The sequence below is a fragment of the Equus quagga genome, chromosome 2 (assembly GCF_021613505.1).
Source record: "Equus quagga isolate Etosha38 chromosome 2, UCLA_HA_Equagga_1.0, whole genome shotgun sequence".
NCBI lineage: Eukaryota > Metazoa > Chordata > Mammalia > Perissodactyla > Equidae > Equus > Equus quagga.
In genome coordinates, this window is record NC_060268.1 from 40,229,634 (window position 1) to 40,245,941 (window position 16,308).

Here is a 16,308-nt window from a genome sequence, read left to right on the forward strand (position 1 = left end):
ATAGTATCAGATATAAGAGCTAATCTTAAAAAATATGGCCTCTAACTTCAAAGAAGTCTAGTTAAGGGAGATAAAAATCGTTTAGGGAACAATTAGAAAAGAACAGGAAGGAATGGCTCATGAAATGCTGGATTATTTGGTATACATGATGATCACTCTGAGAAATCAAAAACCAGAGGTCAGCATGGGGTAGACATAGAAGAGACTTAAATATTTTTTTTGCTGAGGAAGATTCGCCTTGAGCTAACATCTGTGCCAATTTCCTCTATTTTGTATGTGGGATGCTGCCACAGGATGGCCGCTGACAAGTGGTGTAGATCCATGCCCAGGAATGGAACCCAGGCCGCCGAAGTGGAGTGTGATGATGTTAACCACTGGGCCACAGGGCTGGCCCCTAAAAATTCTTTTTAATTGAGATAGAATTGATGTATAACATTATATAAGTTTAAGGTGTACAGTGTCTTCATGTGATACATTTATATATTGCAATATGATTATCACTGTAGCATTAGCTAAATCTCTATCATAAACATAATTATCATTTCTTTTTTGTCATGAGAACTATTAAGATCTAGTTTCTTAGCAGCTTTGAAGTCTATGATACAGTATTGTTGCAGTAATTACTGTGCTGTGCATTAGATCTCTAGAACTTGTATATCTACTAGTTGCAAGTTAGAGAAGACTTTATTAAAAGAAGTGAAAATTGTGTCCAGTCTTAGAAAATGGGTAGCATTTGGAAAAGTAAGAAATTCTGAGGGGTAGATTATAGGCAAAAATTCAGAGCATTAAAAGCTAAAATGAGCTTTGGGGGCAGTAAGGAAACTGGTATCACCAGAATATAGGTTCATATTGAGGACTAGTATGACACTGGATAGGTAGCTTGGGGCCAATTTATGAAGTCTTAAGTGACAAGCATAGAAATTTAGATGTGATGAGTAATAGTTCATAATCCAGTATAGATTCCTAAGGAGACAAGTAACATAATGGAAACAGTATTTTATAAAGGGCAATCACATAACAAGAAAGAAAAAAAATAGGGATAAAAAGGAAAACAGAGGGAGAGATTGGAGTTATGCAGACCAAGTAAGAGAGTCCTGCAATAGTCCAGTCCTCATATGGAAGGGGCCTGAAATGAATAGAGGTCATACCTATCTGAACAAAGTTCATGGACATAGGGACAGTGACATCAATTTGAGGATGACAGGTCAAAAAGCATTGGTTAATTAACATTAATTTATAATTAGAGTTATCATAACTTGGGAGAGGAGGTTTTCCTTTTGTTAATATGAGACAGGAAAAGGACAGAGAGAAAAATCTTTCATTTCCTATTATCTGTATCTTTAATGGTGATTATGGGAATGGAGTTAAGGAACATTTTCAAAGAAGAATTAACAGGACATAGGGTCTGACTGGTTATTGAGAAAGTAAAGTTATTAGTCACTTTAAAGTTTCATATTTTTATATTTTTGTTTCTAACCACCTAAATTTTATCTGAATTTAATAAATGGCATTTTTCTAGAGATCAGACATTACAGAAATATCAACCTGTAGGAAGAAACTCTTAAAGTTAAATCTTGATCTTAAGAATACCAAAATCCTGGGGCTGGCCCTGTTGCTGAGTGGTTAAGTTTGCACACTCTGCTTTGGTGGCCCAGGGTTCACCAATTCAGATCCTGGGAGTGGACTTACACACTTCACATCAAGCCATGCTGTGGCGGTGTCCCACATAGAAGAACTAGAGGGACCTACAACTAGGATATACAACTGTGTACTGGGGCTTTGGGGAGGGGGGAAAAAACCAGAGGAAGATTGGCACCAGATGTTAGCTCAGGGCCAATCTTCCTTAACAAAAAAACCCCCAAAAAACAAAGCAAAAAAACCCATAAGAAAAAAAAGAATGCCAAAATCCAGAATTCAAGAAATGTTATTAACTATTGTATATTTTAACCTTTGCTTTCAAATAGTTGGATTTATTTTTAAATAGCTGAATTTTAATGTGTCAAAAATGTACAAAAGTGAGCAACATTTGAGATGATAAATTCTGAAGAATAACTCTGAAATTAAGCAGGACAAATATAAAAATTTTAATGAGGAAAAAACCTGAAATAGAAATTTTAACAATACCAAGAAGAGAGACAGTGGAACGAATTGACTATTAATTGTAATATCTATGATATATTTATTTTAGGATTTATTTGATGGCTGTTGTGTCTTAAATATAGCTCCCTGATGGCACACTGTTTCAGAAGTTTATTTGTATTTTTTCATTTATGCTCTTAGGTAAAACATCACATGAGACACTTAGATATTTTCTTATAATGTTCTGATACTTGAATAATATGGGTATGCCCCCAATATAATCTGTACCTTTCTTCACATTTATTCAACAAGTAGTTAATGAGTGCCCTCTCTGTGTACTATGCTACCCGTCCTTTCTCTCTGCTCTTCACCCTCCAACTTTATGGACCCCTGAACACCATTGATACTTAAGGTGGTGAGGACTTTCATTAGTGGGTGTTGACCTGTGTATGTTATCAACATATTTTTAGGAACTGAAAAAGATTTACTGACCTCGACCTAACTTGAACGTTTTTCTCCTGGCTCGATGACTTCATCTTTGCCAGGCTTTATTGTGAGTTAAGCCTCTGTAGTCCTGTTTCAAGAAGTAAACACCTTTTGTATCTCACTACACCAAGAATTCTGCTGGAGACTTAGTAGGTCCTCACTAAAGTTTTTAATGATCGATAAGTACCATTTCACCGGCTTCTGACTGACCTCTTTTTAAGTGTTTATTGGACTGCCTAAAACAATGCCTGCTTCTCTGCTTTGCGTGGTGACCTTGTGTTTGGTTACTAATGAATTAGTTTGTCTGAGCCTTCAGAGACAGTGGGAGAAAAGTCTTTAAAATTTCTTTTAATCGTTTATCCATTCTAGATCTAGTTTATTGTATTTCTCTGTCAGATTAGGAAACCTCCTTTTCAAAGGGCGGCAAAATATAGTGTGATATTACGGAAAGAATTTAAACTCATTCTGTCCTATTACGGTTGCACTAAAACTTTCCTGTCTTATTTTTTAGGAAATATTCTGCCGTATGTAGGGATGGCTCTTTCCATTATGTCCACAGTACTCCGTTTGGCAACTATTCTTTCATTGCTTTGGATGCCAGTCAAACTCCAGGGCCTAAGAGACCCTATAATTTCTTTGGAATTCTAGATGAGGTACCGTAAAAACTCACTTCCCTTTGTAGCTAACCTGTATTATTTTTTCTTGGATACATGTGGCTCACTTAAAGTTATTCTAGGTAAAGTTCTTATCTAGAAATGCTTGAGAAAAAGTTTACTGTGGTTACAGTTATGGCTAGAAGAAATTACTGGCTACTTTAGCACTATTATTGTTCTTCCTGTTCTTGTCCCAAAAATCTGGGAAAGAAGTACCTCGCATTTGATATTTATTTAGTAAATGTTAATTAAATATGTACTAAGTGCAGCATGCCAGAGCATACAGCTTTGTATACTCTATGGTATATTCCTAACTCTCCACAGTTGCCATTTCTAACTAATGGTCTGTGTGTATGTATATGTATATTATTTTTTTTTAAGAGAAGGGCAACCACTGAAGTAAATAAGTTTCTTTTAAAGTATTTTTTGTAAGCTGGGGAAAAGTGTTGTTGGATTAAAACTGTCTAGAAAGTCACATCTGAGAACCTCTCATTATTTCTTGGAACAACAAGTCTCAACTCATTAATGAGCTCATGCCCATATGCACGATATATGTGCGCATATATAGGAATACAGAAGCGATAAGATGAAGTCCCTAGCCTCTTAGAATATTTAATCTAGTGGTGGGGCATAAAACCAGTACAGAAATAACTATAATAAAAGGCAGAATTTGCTAAGTGCTGAAAGAGATTCAAAGTGATTTGAGGGTTCAGAGGAATCAAGGAAACAGAATATTGTCAAATTCATTCTATTATATTAGGCATTTTATTTCATGGAGATATATTTTGTTTCCTATCTACCAAGTGTCTTTAGATAGAGTTGATTAACTTATTATTTTAAAGCCTGCTGCATAGAATAATGTTTTTTAAGGTATGCTTCAAGGATCATCTGCATGAAAGTCAGCTGGGGTCTTGTAAAATGCAGATTCCCAGGCTTTACCCTTGCCTTACCAAATTAGAAACCCTGACGATAGGGCCCAGGAATTCATTGCTATAAGTACTTTACAGATAATATTAATGTATATGTGTATATGTACAAATTATTATTATTTTTAAGATTGGCACCTGAGCTAACAACTGATGCCAGTCTTTTTTTTTATTCTTCTCCCCAAAGCACCCCAGTACATAGTTGTAACTTCTAGTTGTGAGTGCCTCTGGTTGTCCTTTGTGGGGCACCGCCTCAGCATGGTTTGATGAGCGGTGCCATGTCCATGCCCAGGATCCAAACTGGTGAAACCCTGGACAACTGAAGTGGAGCACGTGAACTTAACCACTCGGCCGCAGGGCTGGCCCCTGTACAAATTATTTTTGAAGTCAACTTTATGAGGGATGATTTACATACAATAAAATGCACTCATTTTAAATATTTGAAGAGTTTTGACAAATGTATATACTGGTATAACTGTCACCACCATCAAGACAGAGCATTTCCATCACCCCAGACTGTTCTCTTGTGCAGTCAGTCTTCACCTTAAGTTCCAGGAATCCACTGACTGGTTTTCTATCAGTACAGATTAGTTTTGTTTGTTCTGGAATTTTTTTTCTTGAGGAAGATTGGCCCTGAGCTAACATCTGTGCTCATGTTCGTCTGCTTTATATGTGGGGTGCTGCCACAGCATGGCTTGATAAGGGGTGTGTAGGTCTGCACCCGGGATCCAAACTGGTGAACCCCAGGCTGCTGAAGCAGAGCTCATGAACTTAACCACTGCACCACCAGGCCAGCCCCATGTCCTGGAATTTTTTATAAGGGAAATGACACAGTATGCACTCTTGTGTCTGGTTTCTTTTGCTCAGTATAATGTTTCTGAGATTCATCCATATTTTTGTGTGTATCAGTAGTTCTTTTTTTATTGCTGAGTAGTATTCCATTGTATGGATATACTGCACTTGATTGATAGTTTCTAGTTTTTGGCAATTATGAGTAGAGGTGTTAGGAACATTCAGGTACAAGGCTTTCCGTGGACATACATATATCTTCTTTTAGAAGTTTAGTTTCAAGATCCTCTTTATTAATTGTGATGTAGTGTACTAGGCTGAAAATATTAGTGGTTCTTTATTTCTATAAAGAAATTTATATAATTTAAAGATTATTTTTTATTTCTCAGTTTACTTATCTCTCAAATGGAATAATACTTGCCCTGCTTAGCACAGGAGTTATTTTTAGGATCAAATGGATTATAATGCATGTGAAACAGTTTGAAACTTACAGAGGTCCATACAGGTCATTAATTAGTAGAGTTTAAGCCCTAGACATAATATACTTATTATAAAATTTCAAAGGAGTTGTTTAATTTGTTGACATTAGATTTCAGCCTGAGCTCTAATTAAAGCTCTTTCTCTTTTTCTTCCATTTCAGAAACGGATGGAGGAGCTTGAATTACTGGCTAAGGAAAGTAGTCGGAGCAACCACAGTATTTGGTTTGGACACTTTACAACGTCCACTATCCTTTCTCCATCACCGGGAATTCGGTCAATAATGAGGTGAGGCAGCCTTCCAAAATCAAAATAAATTGTGTTTAATTCTTTTATGTTGTTCTACCCATCTTGCTTTCCTGAAGAGACAGTTCCATTAGTTTGGCCTCACAAGTTACCTTTGTTCATTTATTCCATTTATTTTTCATTGGTTAGTTCGGCTACAGCTTATTTGTGTGGGCACCTCCATACGCTTGGTGGACTGATGCCTGTTTTGCACACTCGTCACTTCCAGGGCACTTTGGAACTTGAGTTGGGAGACTGGAAGGATAACAGAAGGTAAGGAACTACCCTAAAAAATAAAACGTATACGTGTAAGTTTTGCTAACGCAGTGATAGTTTTCTTACTGCTATCATGGGTGATAAGTTAAGAAAAAACATGTGATGTCTCTGTATTTTTAAAGTAATATATGTATCTGGCAGTCTTTCTCATTATGCAAAAACCTTGTTGCAACAGTTATGTTTGCCATCACTATGTTATGTTGAATTTTCAAGATGCATCCCTGAGGAAATAATTCTCAAACTCTAGTGTGCACAAGAATTATGGAGGAGCTTATTAAAAATAAAAATTTCCAGGCCCTAGCTCTAGAGATTTTGATTGTGTTGGTCTGGGTTAGAAGACAAGAAACTACATTTTTTAAAAAGCTCACCAGGTGCTCTATGGACCACACTTTGAGAAATATTAGGAGAAATGTGTCATTTTTTCTCCTGAATTTTATATCTACCTTTCTAGTTACTGCTACAAGATGTTAGTGATTTAAGTTCTTCAATTAGATGATAGTTGGTTTTTTTAAAGTTAAAGTCTTTTAAGAGAAAACATAACATATTTATGAAAAACATACACTATAGTAAAATAGAAATATATTGAGAAGAACTTAATATATATTTTGAGAGTAACTAAGTGCAGTATAAGTATAGGTATCATCTCATTATGTATATTTTTTTGAGAATAACTAAGTGAAAGAGTTTGTCTAGATGAGTATCATCTCATTGTTTATTATCAATTGCTGTTTAATTTATTCAAACCCAGTCTCTGAAGATATCAACAATAAATATTTGTTTAGCTGAACATGTTGTCTTTCTATTTTTAATGACTTTGATTAATTAAAAAACAGCTTTCCATCTTGGAAGGTACTTACTCATTTCAGTTGGCTTTTCTAGAAACTGTATAAGAACTACGCTTGAAGCCTGTAATTAGTTGGCAACTGTAATTACTTTGAGTTAAGACCTGTCCATCATGACTGTGAGGCTGTGGGCTGGGCTGGGATTGCCTTTTACCAGATAGTCTTCATAAACTTTGATCAGCTTCTTATAAATGCTACAGTTACAAATTAAGTGATGTAAATTATGAAACCATTTCCTTTCTTTCTCTTCTGCCTGCTGTTCTGTGTTCCAACTCTGGGGTTTTATCTGGAGTTTTACTGAAAGGACCTAACATTTACCTGCCCTTAGAAACATTTAAGTTTTATTAGTACAATAGAAGCGTTTTTAAAAATAGTCTACTAGTAATATTAGGCTAGGCTTTATTGTGGATGCAAATAAATCTAGAAATATCAGTGGCTTAACCGAACAGATGTTTATTTTTCATTTATAAGTCAGGGCAACTCTTTTCCAGAAGATGACTCAAGGATTCAGACTTCCTCCACTATTTCAACACCTCAATTCCAGGGCAGGGAAGAGAGCTCAAACTCACACTCACTCTTAACTACCCTGGACCAGAAGTGTGATACATGTCACTTCTGTTCACAGCCCATTGGCCAGAACTAGTCACATGGTCCCCGCCTAATACCAGGGAGACTGGGAAAAGCAGGGGAGCATGTGGAATGTTTGGTGAGCACTATTGTTTCTCCCATAGTTCATCATTTCTTCTCTCAGTTCTAAAAGTTAGGAAATACAAAACTTTGGTTACTCTTTAAAGAATAGTTATACCTTTCATCGTGCATTTAGAAAATCAAAGCAACTTAACTTTCGTTAATTTCTTTGAAATTATAGAAATAAAGGTTTAAAAGAAGAATGAAAGGTTTCTAATAGTGTTCATTTTAATATTATGTAGCAGAATGAAAGGTTTCTAATTGTGTCCATTTTAATATTATGTAGCATTGTTGATGGGAATGAAGAATGTCAGGTGTTAGGCTTATGATGAATGTCTTAGGTTTAAAATAGTCTTAAAGTATAGAAATCAAATTCAACAAGGATTTATTTAAAAATTAAAGAGTGCCTGCTATGTAGCAGGCATTGTTCAAGGGCACAGTTAAGTTCATCGCTTCAATCAGATCTCAGTTGTGAAAAATGTGAAGTGTGAAGTGATGGGGTAAGGGAAGAAAGAGAGACGATATTATTTACTCTGCATTCAAACTCATGATCTCAGAACGTAGGCTTTTCTATTTTTACATTTGTACTGATATAACCTTCATGCCCTCTTATAATATCAAGTGGCTAAATTACCGTATTGTCCTCTGGTCTCTAGGTACCGGCTCTTCTCTTTTGATCATGACCTCTTTAGCTTTGCAGATTTGATCTTTGGCGAGTGGCCTGTGGTTCTTATCACCAATCCTAAGTCACTCCTCTATAGTTGTGCTAACCATGAACCACTAGAAAGACTCCTTCACTCAACACACATCAGGTATGTAGTAATTGTTCAGAATTTACCTTCAATGGGATGTTGATGGAGATTAAGTCATTGTGACTACATTCCCATGTGAAAGCTATGAGATGCCCCACTTTAGTTTTCTCAACAATCTAAATATCATATAAAGATAAATTGCTTACTGTTTCATTCCCATTCAGTTAAAAAATGTGTAATTTTTTTAAGTGGCTGAAATTTTAAAAACCGTCCAGAAATTCATACTCCTACCATTACTATTTTTGTGTATTTTATTCCGGCCTTTTTATTTGCATGTTTTTACATTGCTATAGTCAAAATATATGTAATTCTTTGGTATCCTACTTTTAAAAATTCATATTATATATCAGAAATATTTTTTTCATTTTGCTATATAGCCTTCCAAAAAAGCAAAAGCTATATAACCCTTATGGAATTGAAAATTCAGTTGGGATATGAATTTAACAATGTGAATTAGAGAGAGTTACAACCTTTTTCAAACATAAGGGCACCCTTTTTTAATATATATGCTCTTTTAAATTTTATTTATTTATTTATTTATTTAATTATTTATTTCATGAGGAAGATTGGCCCTGAGCTAACATCTGTTGTCAATCTTCCTCTTTTTGCTTGAGGAAAATTGTCACTGAACTAACATCTGTGCCAGTCTTCCTCTATTTTATGTGAGATGCCACCACAGCCTGACTTGAGGAGCGGTGCTAGGTCCGTGCCCAGGATCCAAACCTGTAAACCCCAGGCTGCTGAAGCTAAGCGTGCAAAATTAACCAGTATGCCACTGGGCTGGCCCCTATACTGTTAAATTTTATTTTGAAAAGTAATACAACATAACCTTTCATTTCTGAGTTTTCCTTCTCAGGCATTCTCTTTTAGGTGTGTTTTTACATAGTATAATCATAGAGCACAGTCTTCTAATTCCTACTTTTTTCCTCTCAACAGAGAGAATGTACCACAATTTAACCATTTTCCTATCTTACTGGTGAACTTGTAGATTTTTTTCTCATTTGGGGATGAGCATCTGATGCATATAGAGTCTTCTTTCATTTGAATAATTTCTTTAGATAGAGTTTTAGAAGTGGGATTCTACATGAAAGTGTTTGAATTCCTTAATGACGATTGATGAAGATTGCCCAATTACTTTTTTTCTTGTAACTACAATCACTATCTTTTTTAAAAAATTGCAGTAAAATATAGATAACGTAAAATTTATCATTTTAACTATTTTTAGGAGTGCAGTTCAGTGGCATTAATACTGTGCAACCATCACCACCATCCATCACCAAAACTTCTTTCATCTTCCAAAACTGAAATCTGTACCCATTCAACAATAACTCCCGATTCCCCACTCTCCCTGGCACCTGGCGACCGCCGTTTTACTGTCTGTCTATATGAATTTGACTACTCTAGACATCTCATATAAGGGGAATCATACAGTATTTGTCCTTTTGTGACTGGCTTCTTTCATTTTGCATCATGTCCTCAAGGTTCATCCATGTTGTATATGTCAGAATTTCGTTCCTTTTTAAGGCTGAATAACATCCCATTGTATGTATATGCCATATTTTGTTTATCCAATTCATCTGTCAATAGACACTTTTGCTTCCACCTTTTAGCTACTGTGAATAATGCACATGGGTGTACAAATATCTGTTCAAATCCCTGCTTTCAATTCTTTTGGGTATATATATATATAGAAGTGGAATTTCTGGATCATACGGTAATTCTATGTTTAATTTTTTGAGGAACCGCCATACTGTTTTCCATACTGGCTTCACCATTTTACATTCCCACCAGCAGTGCACAAGGTACCCAATTACTTTCTAAAACAGATACTAATTTATATTACCAAGCAATATGAGTGCCAGTTTCATAGCACTTTTATCATTATTGGATATTTATACTTTTAAAAAGATTTACTAATTAATCTGGAAAAAATGGTACCAAGCTGTTTTAATTTATTTTTTTGATCACTAGTGAACTGGAACCTACATCTCTCAGTCAGGTTTTTTGTTAGGAGCTGGAGATCAGATTTAGACGTTATATTCTCTGAAAGGGTCGTAGCTTTAGCTCTATTTGTGACATTGCTTCATTGGGCAGATACGTTGGGAACCAAATGAATAGACGGTAGGGTTGACATTAGGTTAACAAAGTGAGATGTCTGACCTATATTCTTTTCCTATGAGAAAAACCAGGACTTCAGGAGTTTCTTAAGAAAGAACTTTGGATCTAATCCAGCTGGATTTGTCAAAAGAAAATTGATTTTCCTTTCTAAAAAATAAAAGAATAGTTTCTAATTTCTCACCAATTCGCATTTGCTGAATTATACAATTCCAAAAGCCACCCTTCAGAAAGAATCCAGATCATATGAATAGTGGTCATATGAACAGTTGTACAATGTGATGCTTCTGCCTATACTCATATCTTTTTAGGTTACAGTAGGGTTGTTCTCCTTTATAAAAACAATGACAAATACCTAAAACCATGCATTTATGTATGCTCTCATTTTAGAGTCTTGGCCTTTTCCTTATCCTCCATTACTTCTGTCACAGTTAAGATTGATGGAGTTCATTTAGGGCAAGCTATTCATTTGTCTGGTCCTATTTTCATACTGAAGTGGAACCCAAGAAACTATAGTAATAAGACACATAACATAGAAGTAACCGTCCAGGTAAGTTAGTAATTTCAACTTGCTATATAAATGATTAGGCTGTAACCACATTGAAATCTGATTTGGGTTCTTTTTCTTTTCAATCAATTGATAAAAATGAAACTAAGTTAATAAAAACTTTGAATACACTGGATTTAGTATATTCTGAAAATGGGCACTCAGGAGTAATTCTACTATTAGAGTAAAAATTGGGCAGAGGAGAAGAGTGTGCGACTACTGGCCACAGTCCCCGCTTTCTTAACCCCAGGGGATCAGTCTTCTGTTTTCTTCCAACTTTGGCCTTTTAATAATGGGAACAAATTCCCCAATATACCCAAAGATAATAGAATAAGTCAGAAAACATATATTTATATATCCATGTCTTCGATTACTGTCTCCAAGTAGAGGAAAATTGTGTCACTATTTTGAAAGCTCTAGGATAGAGAATTTTCATGGCATCAAAGGATTTTTTTGTTTGGGGAGTATGCATTGACAGCACATCAGTGACAGCCTGCCTGTCCTTATTCTGATTCAGCTTTTGGGGCATTTAATTCACTAGCACCTGCCAGAGTAGAAGTTGATCGTCATTACCAAAATAGAGCAGTTTCTCAACATTATGAAACTCTTTAGGGGATAAAGTGTGCTCAAAAATAAGTTTCTGAAAAAGAAATCTGTCAATTTCTACAACTTTATGATTTGATGAGAGTTTTTAACTGTTTAATCTTCCAACGTTAAGTCTTAGTTTGAAGATTACCAAGTGATCCTTCAGAAAACACATGTAATTATTTTCATTAACTTTTGTGTGTGTGTGTCACAGAGAAGGACTTTTAGCAGGAAAGAGCTATTTACTGAGCTCCTTCTAAGGAGATGCTAGACACTTAGAATTTTTTTACTTAATCCATATAACAATCCTATAGTGGTAGTTTTATCCCCACTTCATAGTTGAGGAAACAAGAGAAGGCACTTTGCAATGCCACCCATCTCTGACAAGTTCTGCCTAGGAGGAAGAAGAAACTCAGGGAGGATGTGGAAGGAGGAGGGCTGGGATGAACTCTTAAGGTCTTTCATAGTAGAAGTTGGATCATTTTACAAAGACTTCAAGGTATAGGGGCACCTAGAATAAATTATCCCCTAGCTTTACAGTCATGGTGAAGAAGTGGGAGCAATCATAGGAGACCTGCTCACTAGAGGAATGGGAACTCTCAAATCCTTGGATTGCTTCAGTACCCCAGCTTCTGGAGTTTTATGAGGAAGAAACCTCACATTCCTTGAAACACTTCTGGCCGCTTAGTTGAATCTTTAGTAAAAATGTGAAATCACATGTACTTTTTATATGTTTAACATTTCTTACAACATTGCTCAGGTATAATTTTCATCCAAAAGCTCTACATATTTAAAGAGCACAATTTGATGAGTTCTGACATACATATACATCCTTGAAACCGTTACTGCGATCAGTACGATACATCACCCTCAAAAGTTTTGTGCCCTTTTGCAGCTGCCTTCCTTCTACTCTCATTGCCAGGCAACCACTGATCTGTTTTCTGTCTATATGTATAACTTTAAAAAATTAGGCTACTGAGTATTGAATAGGGAACCTGGTCCCCTCATTCATCAGTGGAAAAGTTCTGTCCTCTTAAATATAGTACGCTATAGATAAGTCTGATTTGAAACTCAGAAACTGTGAGAGCAGACACCAATTTATTATCCTTTACCTACTCACTATGTTTATCGAATTTCTATAAGTTCCTGGCAGCCTAGGAGCAACTAGACCTTTAGATCAATTCTCAGTGTGGTTCCTGAACTAGCAGCATCAACATCACATGGGAACTTGTTAGAAATGCACATTCTCAGGTTCCATCCCAAACCTGTGAATCAGACACTCTGGAGATAGGGGACCCAGCAGTCTGTTTTAACAGTCCCTTCCGGTGATTCCAGCGTGCACTAAAGTTTGAGAACCAGTACTTTAGCTTATTTTGCTTACTTTGCCAATTTAAAGACTCTAGAAATCTCTGTATCTCAAAATTAAAGAAAATCTCTACTTTAAAATGATGGGAAATTTTTTAAAAAATGGAAGAGAGAATACCATAATGGATTCCCATGTATCCATCAGCCATCTTCACAGTTATCAACTCAAGACCCATCTTGTTTCATCTGTACCCCATCCACTTCTCTCCTCCCTGCACCGTGATGTCATTTCATCTGTAAATATGTCAGTATGAATCACTAAAAGATGAGGACTATTTTTTTAATTGAGGTCATAATAGTTTATAACATTGTGAAATTTTAGTTGTACATTATTTGTCAGTCACCATATAAATGTGCCCCTTCACCCCGTGTGCCCACCTCCCAACCCCCTTCCTCTCTAACAACCACTAAATCTGTTCTCTTTGTCCATGTGTTAGTTTATCTTCCACGTATGAGTGAAATCGTACAGTGTGTATCTTTGTCTGGCTTTTTTCGCTTAAGGTAATACCCTGAAGTTCCATCCGTGTTGTTGTGAATGGGATGATTTTGTCTTTTTTTTATGGCTGAGTAGTATTCCATTGTGTATGTGTGTGTGTGTTTGTGTGTATATATATATATATATATATACTCCACATCTTGTTTATCCAATCATCAGTTGATGGGCACTTGGGTTGCTTCCACATCTTGGCTATAGAGAATAATGCTGCAGTGAACATAGGGGTGCATAAGTCTCTTTGAATTACTGATTTCAAGTTCTTTGGATAAATACCCAGTAGTGGGATAGCTGGGTCCTATGGTATTTCTATTTTTAATTTTTTGAGAAATCTCCATACTGTTTTCCATGGTGGCTGCACCAGTTTGCATTCCCACCAGCAGTGTATGAGGGTTCCCTTTTCTCCACATCCTCTCCAACATTTGTAGTTGTTTGTCTTGGTGATTATAGCCATTCTAACAGATGTAAGGTGATATCTTAGTGTAGTTTTGATTTGCATTTCCCTGATGATTAGTGATGTTGAACATCTTTTCATGTGCTTATTGGCCATCTGTATATCTTCTTTGGAAAAATGTCTGTTCATATCTTCTGCCCATTTTTTTTTTAAAGATTTTATTTTTTCCTTTTTCTCCCCAAAGCCCCGCGGTACATAGTTGTATATTTTTAGTTGTGGGTCCTTCTAGTTGTGGCATGTGGGATGCTGCCTTAGCATGGCCTGATGAGCAGTGCCATGTCCGCGCCCAGGATCTGAACTGGCTAAACCCTGGGCCGCCGAAGTGGAGCACGCGAACTTAACCACTTGGCCACAGGGCTGGCCCCTTCTGCCCATTTTTTGATTGGGTTTTTTGTTGTTGTTGAGTTGTGTGAGTTCTTTATATATTTTGGAGATTAACCCCTTGTTGAATATATGATTTGTAAATATTTTCTCTCAGTTGGTGGGTTGTCTTTTCATTTTGTTCCTGGTTTCCTTTGCCTTGCAGAAGCTCTTTAATCTGATGAAGCCCCACTTGTTTATGTTTTCTTTTGTCTCCCTTGTTCAAGTAGACGTGGTATTCAAAAAGATCGTTTTAAGACCGCTGTCAAAAAGTGTACTGCCTGTATTTTCTTCTAGGAGTTTTATGGTTTCAGGTCTTACCTGCAAGTCTTTGATCCATTTTGAGTTAATTTTTGTGTATGGCAAAAGATAATGGTCTACTTTCATTCTTTTGCATGTAGCTGTCCAGTTTTCCCAATACCATTTACTGAAGAGACTTTCTTTTCTCCATTGTGTGTTCTTAGCTCCTTTGTCAAAGATTAGCTGTCTTATAGATGTGTGGTTTTATTTCTGGGGTTTCGATTCTGTTCCATTAATCTGTGTGTCTGTTTTTGTGCCAGTACCATGCTGTTTTGATTCCTATGGCTTTGTAGTATATTTTGAATTCAGGGATTGTGATGCCTCCAGCTTTGTTCTTGTTTCTCAGGATTGCTTTACCTATTCAGGGTCTTTGGTGGCCGGTATGAATTTTAGGATTCTTTGTTCTGTTTCTGTAAAGAATGTCACTGGGATTCTGATTGAGATTGTAGTGAATCTGTAGATTGCTTTAGGTAATATGGACATTTTAACTATATTTATTCTTCCAGTCTATGTGCATGGAATCTCTTTCCATTTCTTTTTGTCATCATTGATTTCTTCAATAATGTCTTGTAGTTTTCATCGTATAGGTCTTTCACCTCTTTGGTTAAATTTATTCCTAGATATTTTATTCTTTTTGTTGCAACTGTAAATGGAATTTTATTCTTGAGTTCTCTTTCTTTTTTTTCCTAAAGATTTTATTTTTTTCCTTTTTCTCTCCAAAGCCCCCCAGTACATAGTTGTGTATTTTTAGTTGTGGGCCCTTAGTTGTGGCATGTGGGACACCACCTCAGCATGGCCTGGTGAGTGGTGCCATGTCCTTGCCAGGATTTGAACTGGCAAAACCCCAGGCCACCAAAGCAGAGCACGCGAACTTAACCACTCAGCCACGGGGCTGGCCCCTTGAGTTCTCTTTCTGTTAGTTTGTTATCAGAGTATAGAAATGCAACTGATTTTTGTAAGTTGATTTTGTACCCTGCAACTTTGCTGTAGTTGTTGATTATTTCTAATAGTTTTCCGATGGATTCTTTAGGATTTTCTCTATATAAAATCATGTCATCTGCAAACAGTGACAGTTTCTCTTCTTCATTGCCTATTTGGACTCCTTTTATTTCTTTTTCCTGCCTAATTGCTCTGACCAAAACCTCCAGTACTATGTTGAATAAGAGTGGTGAAAGTGGGCACCCATGTCTTATTCCTATTCTCAGAGGGATGGCTTTCAGTTTTTCCCCATTGAGTGTGATGTTGGCTGTGGGTTTGTCATATATGGTCTTTATTATGTTGAGGTACTTTGATAAGGACTATTTTTTAAAATGTAACCATATCATAACTAAAAAATTAACTGTAATTCCTTACTATCAAACTATCCAGCTAGTGTTCAGTTTTCCCAGTCTGTCAGATCTAATGTCAGTAGATATATTGCATTTGGTTGGTTCAGATCAGAATCCAAACAAGGGTCAAATATTGCATTTAGCTGATTTATCTCTTCAGTCTCTTCATCTGTAGGTTCCTTCTCCCCTCCCTTTTCTTTTTCCTTGCAATTTATTTGCTTTGGAAACTGAATCTTTTATCCTGTGGAGTTTTCCGTATTCTGGACTTTTGCTGTTTATATACATGTGGTTTCATTTAGCATGTTTCTCCCCCCTCTAGTTTCTGTAACTGGTCGTTAGATTTAGAGGTTTGATCAGATTTGAGTCTGTTTGTTTTTTGGCAAGAATATGTCATTTGGTGTTTTATACTTTTATCAGAAGCCTATAAATCTGGCTTTCTCCCTTTTAGT

General features: G+C 36.2%; 1 protein-coding gene across 3 annotated transcripts in view; it reads left to right on the forward strand.

Moving 5' to 3' along the window:
- Positions 1-16,308, forward strand: part of TMEM62 (transmembrane protein 62) — a 33,189-nt gene that overhangs the window by 4,824 nt on the left and 12,057 nt on the right. For 2 of the 3 annotated variants that reach the window (XM_046654752.1, XM_046654750.1), the window contains exons 5-9: positions 3,077-3,218; positions 5,574-5,698; positions 5,846-5,968; positions 8,157-8,312; positions 10,818-10,977. In XM_046654752.1, coding sequence (XP_046510708.1) covers positions 3,077-3,218; positions 5,574-5,698; positions 5,846-5,968; positions 8,157-8,312; positions 10,818-10,977 — 706 coding nt within the window. The remainder of the gene's footprint in view (positions 1-3,076; positions 3,219-5,573; positions 5,699-5,845; positions 5,969-8,156; positions 8,313-10,817; positions 10,978-16,308) is intronic. The other variant, XM_046654751.1, reaches the window with a different exon arrangement.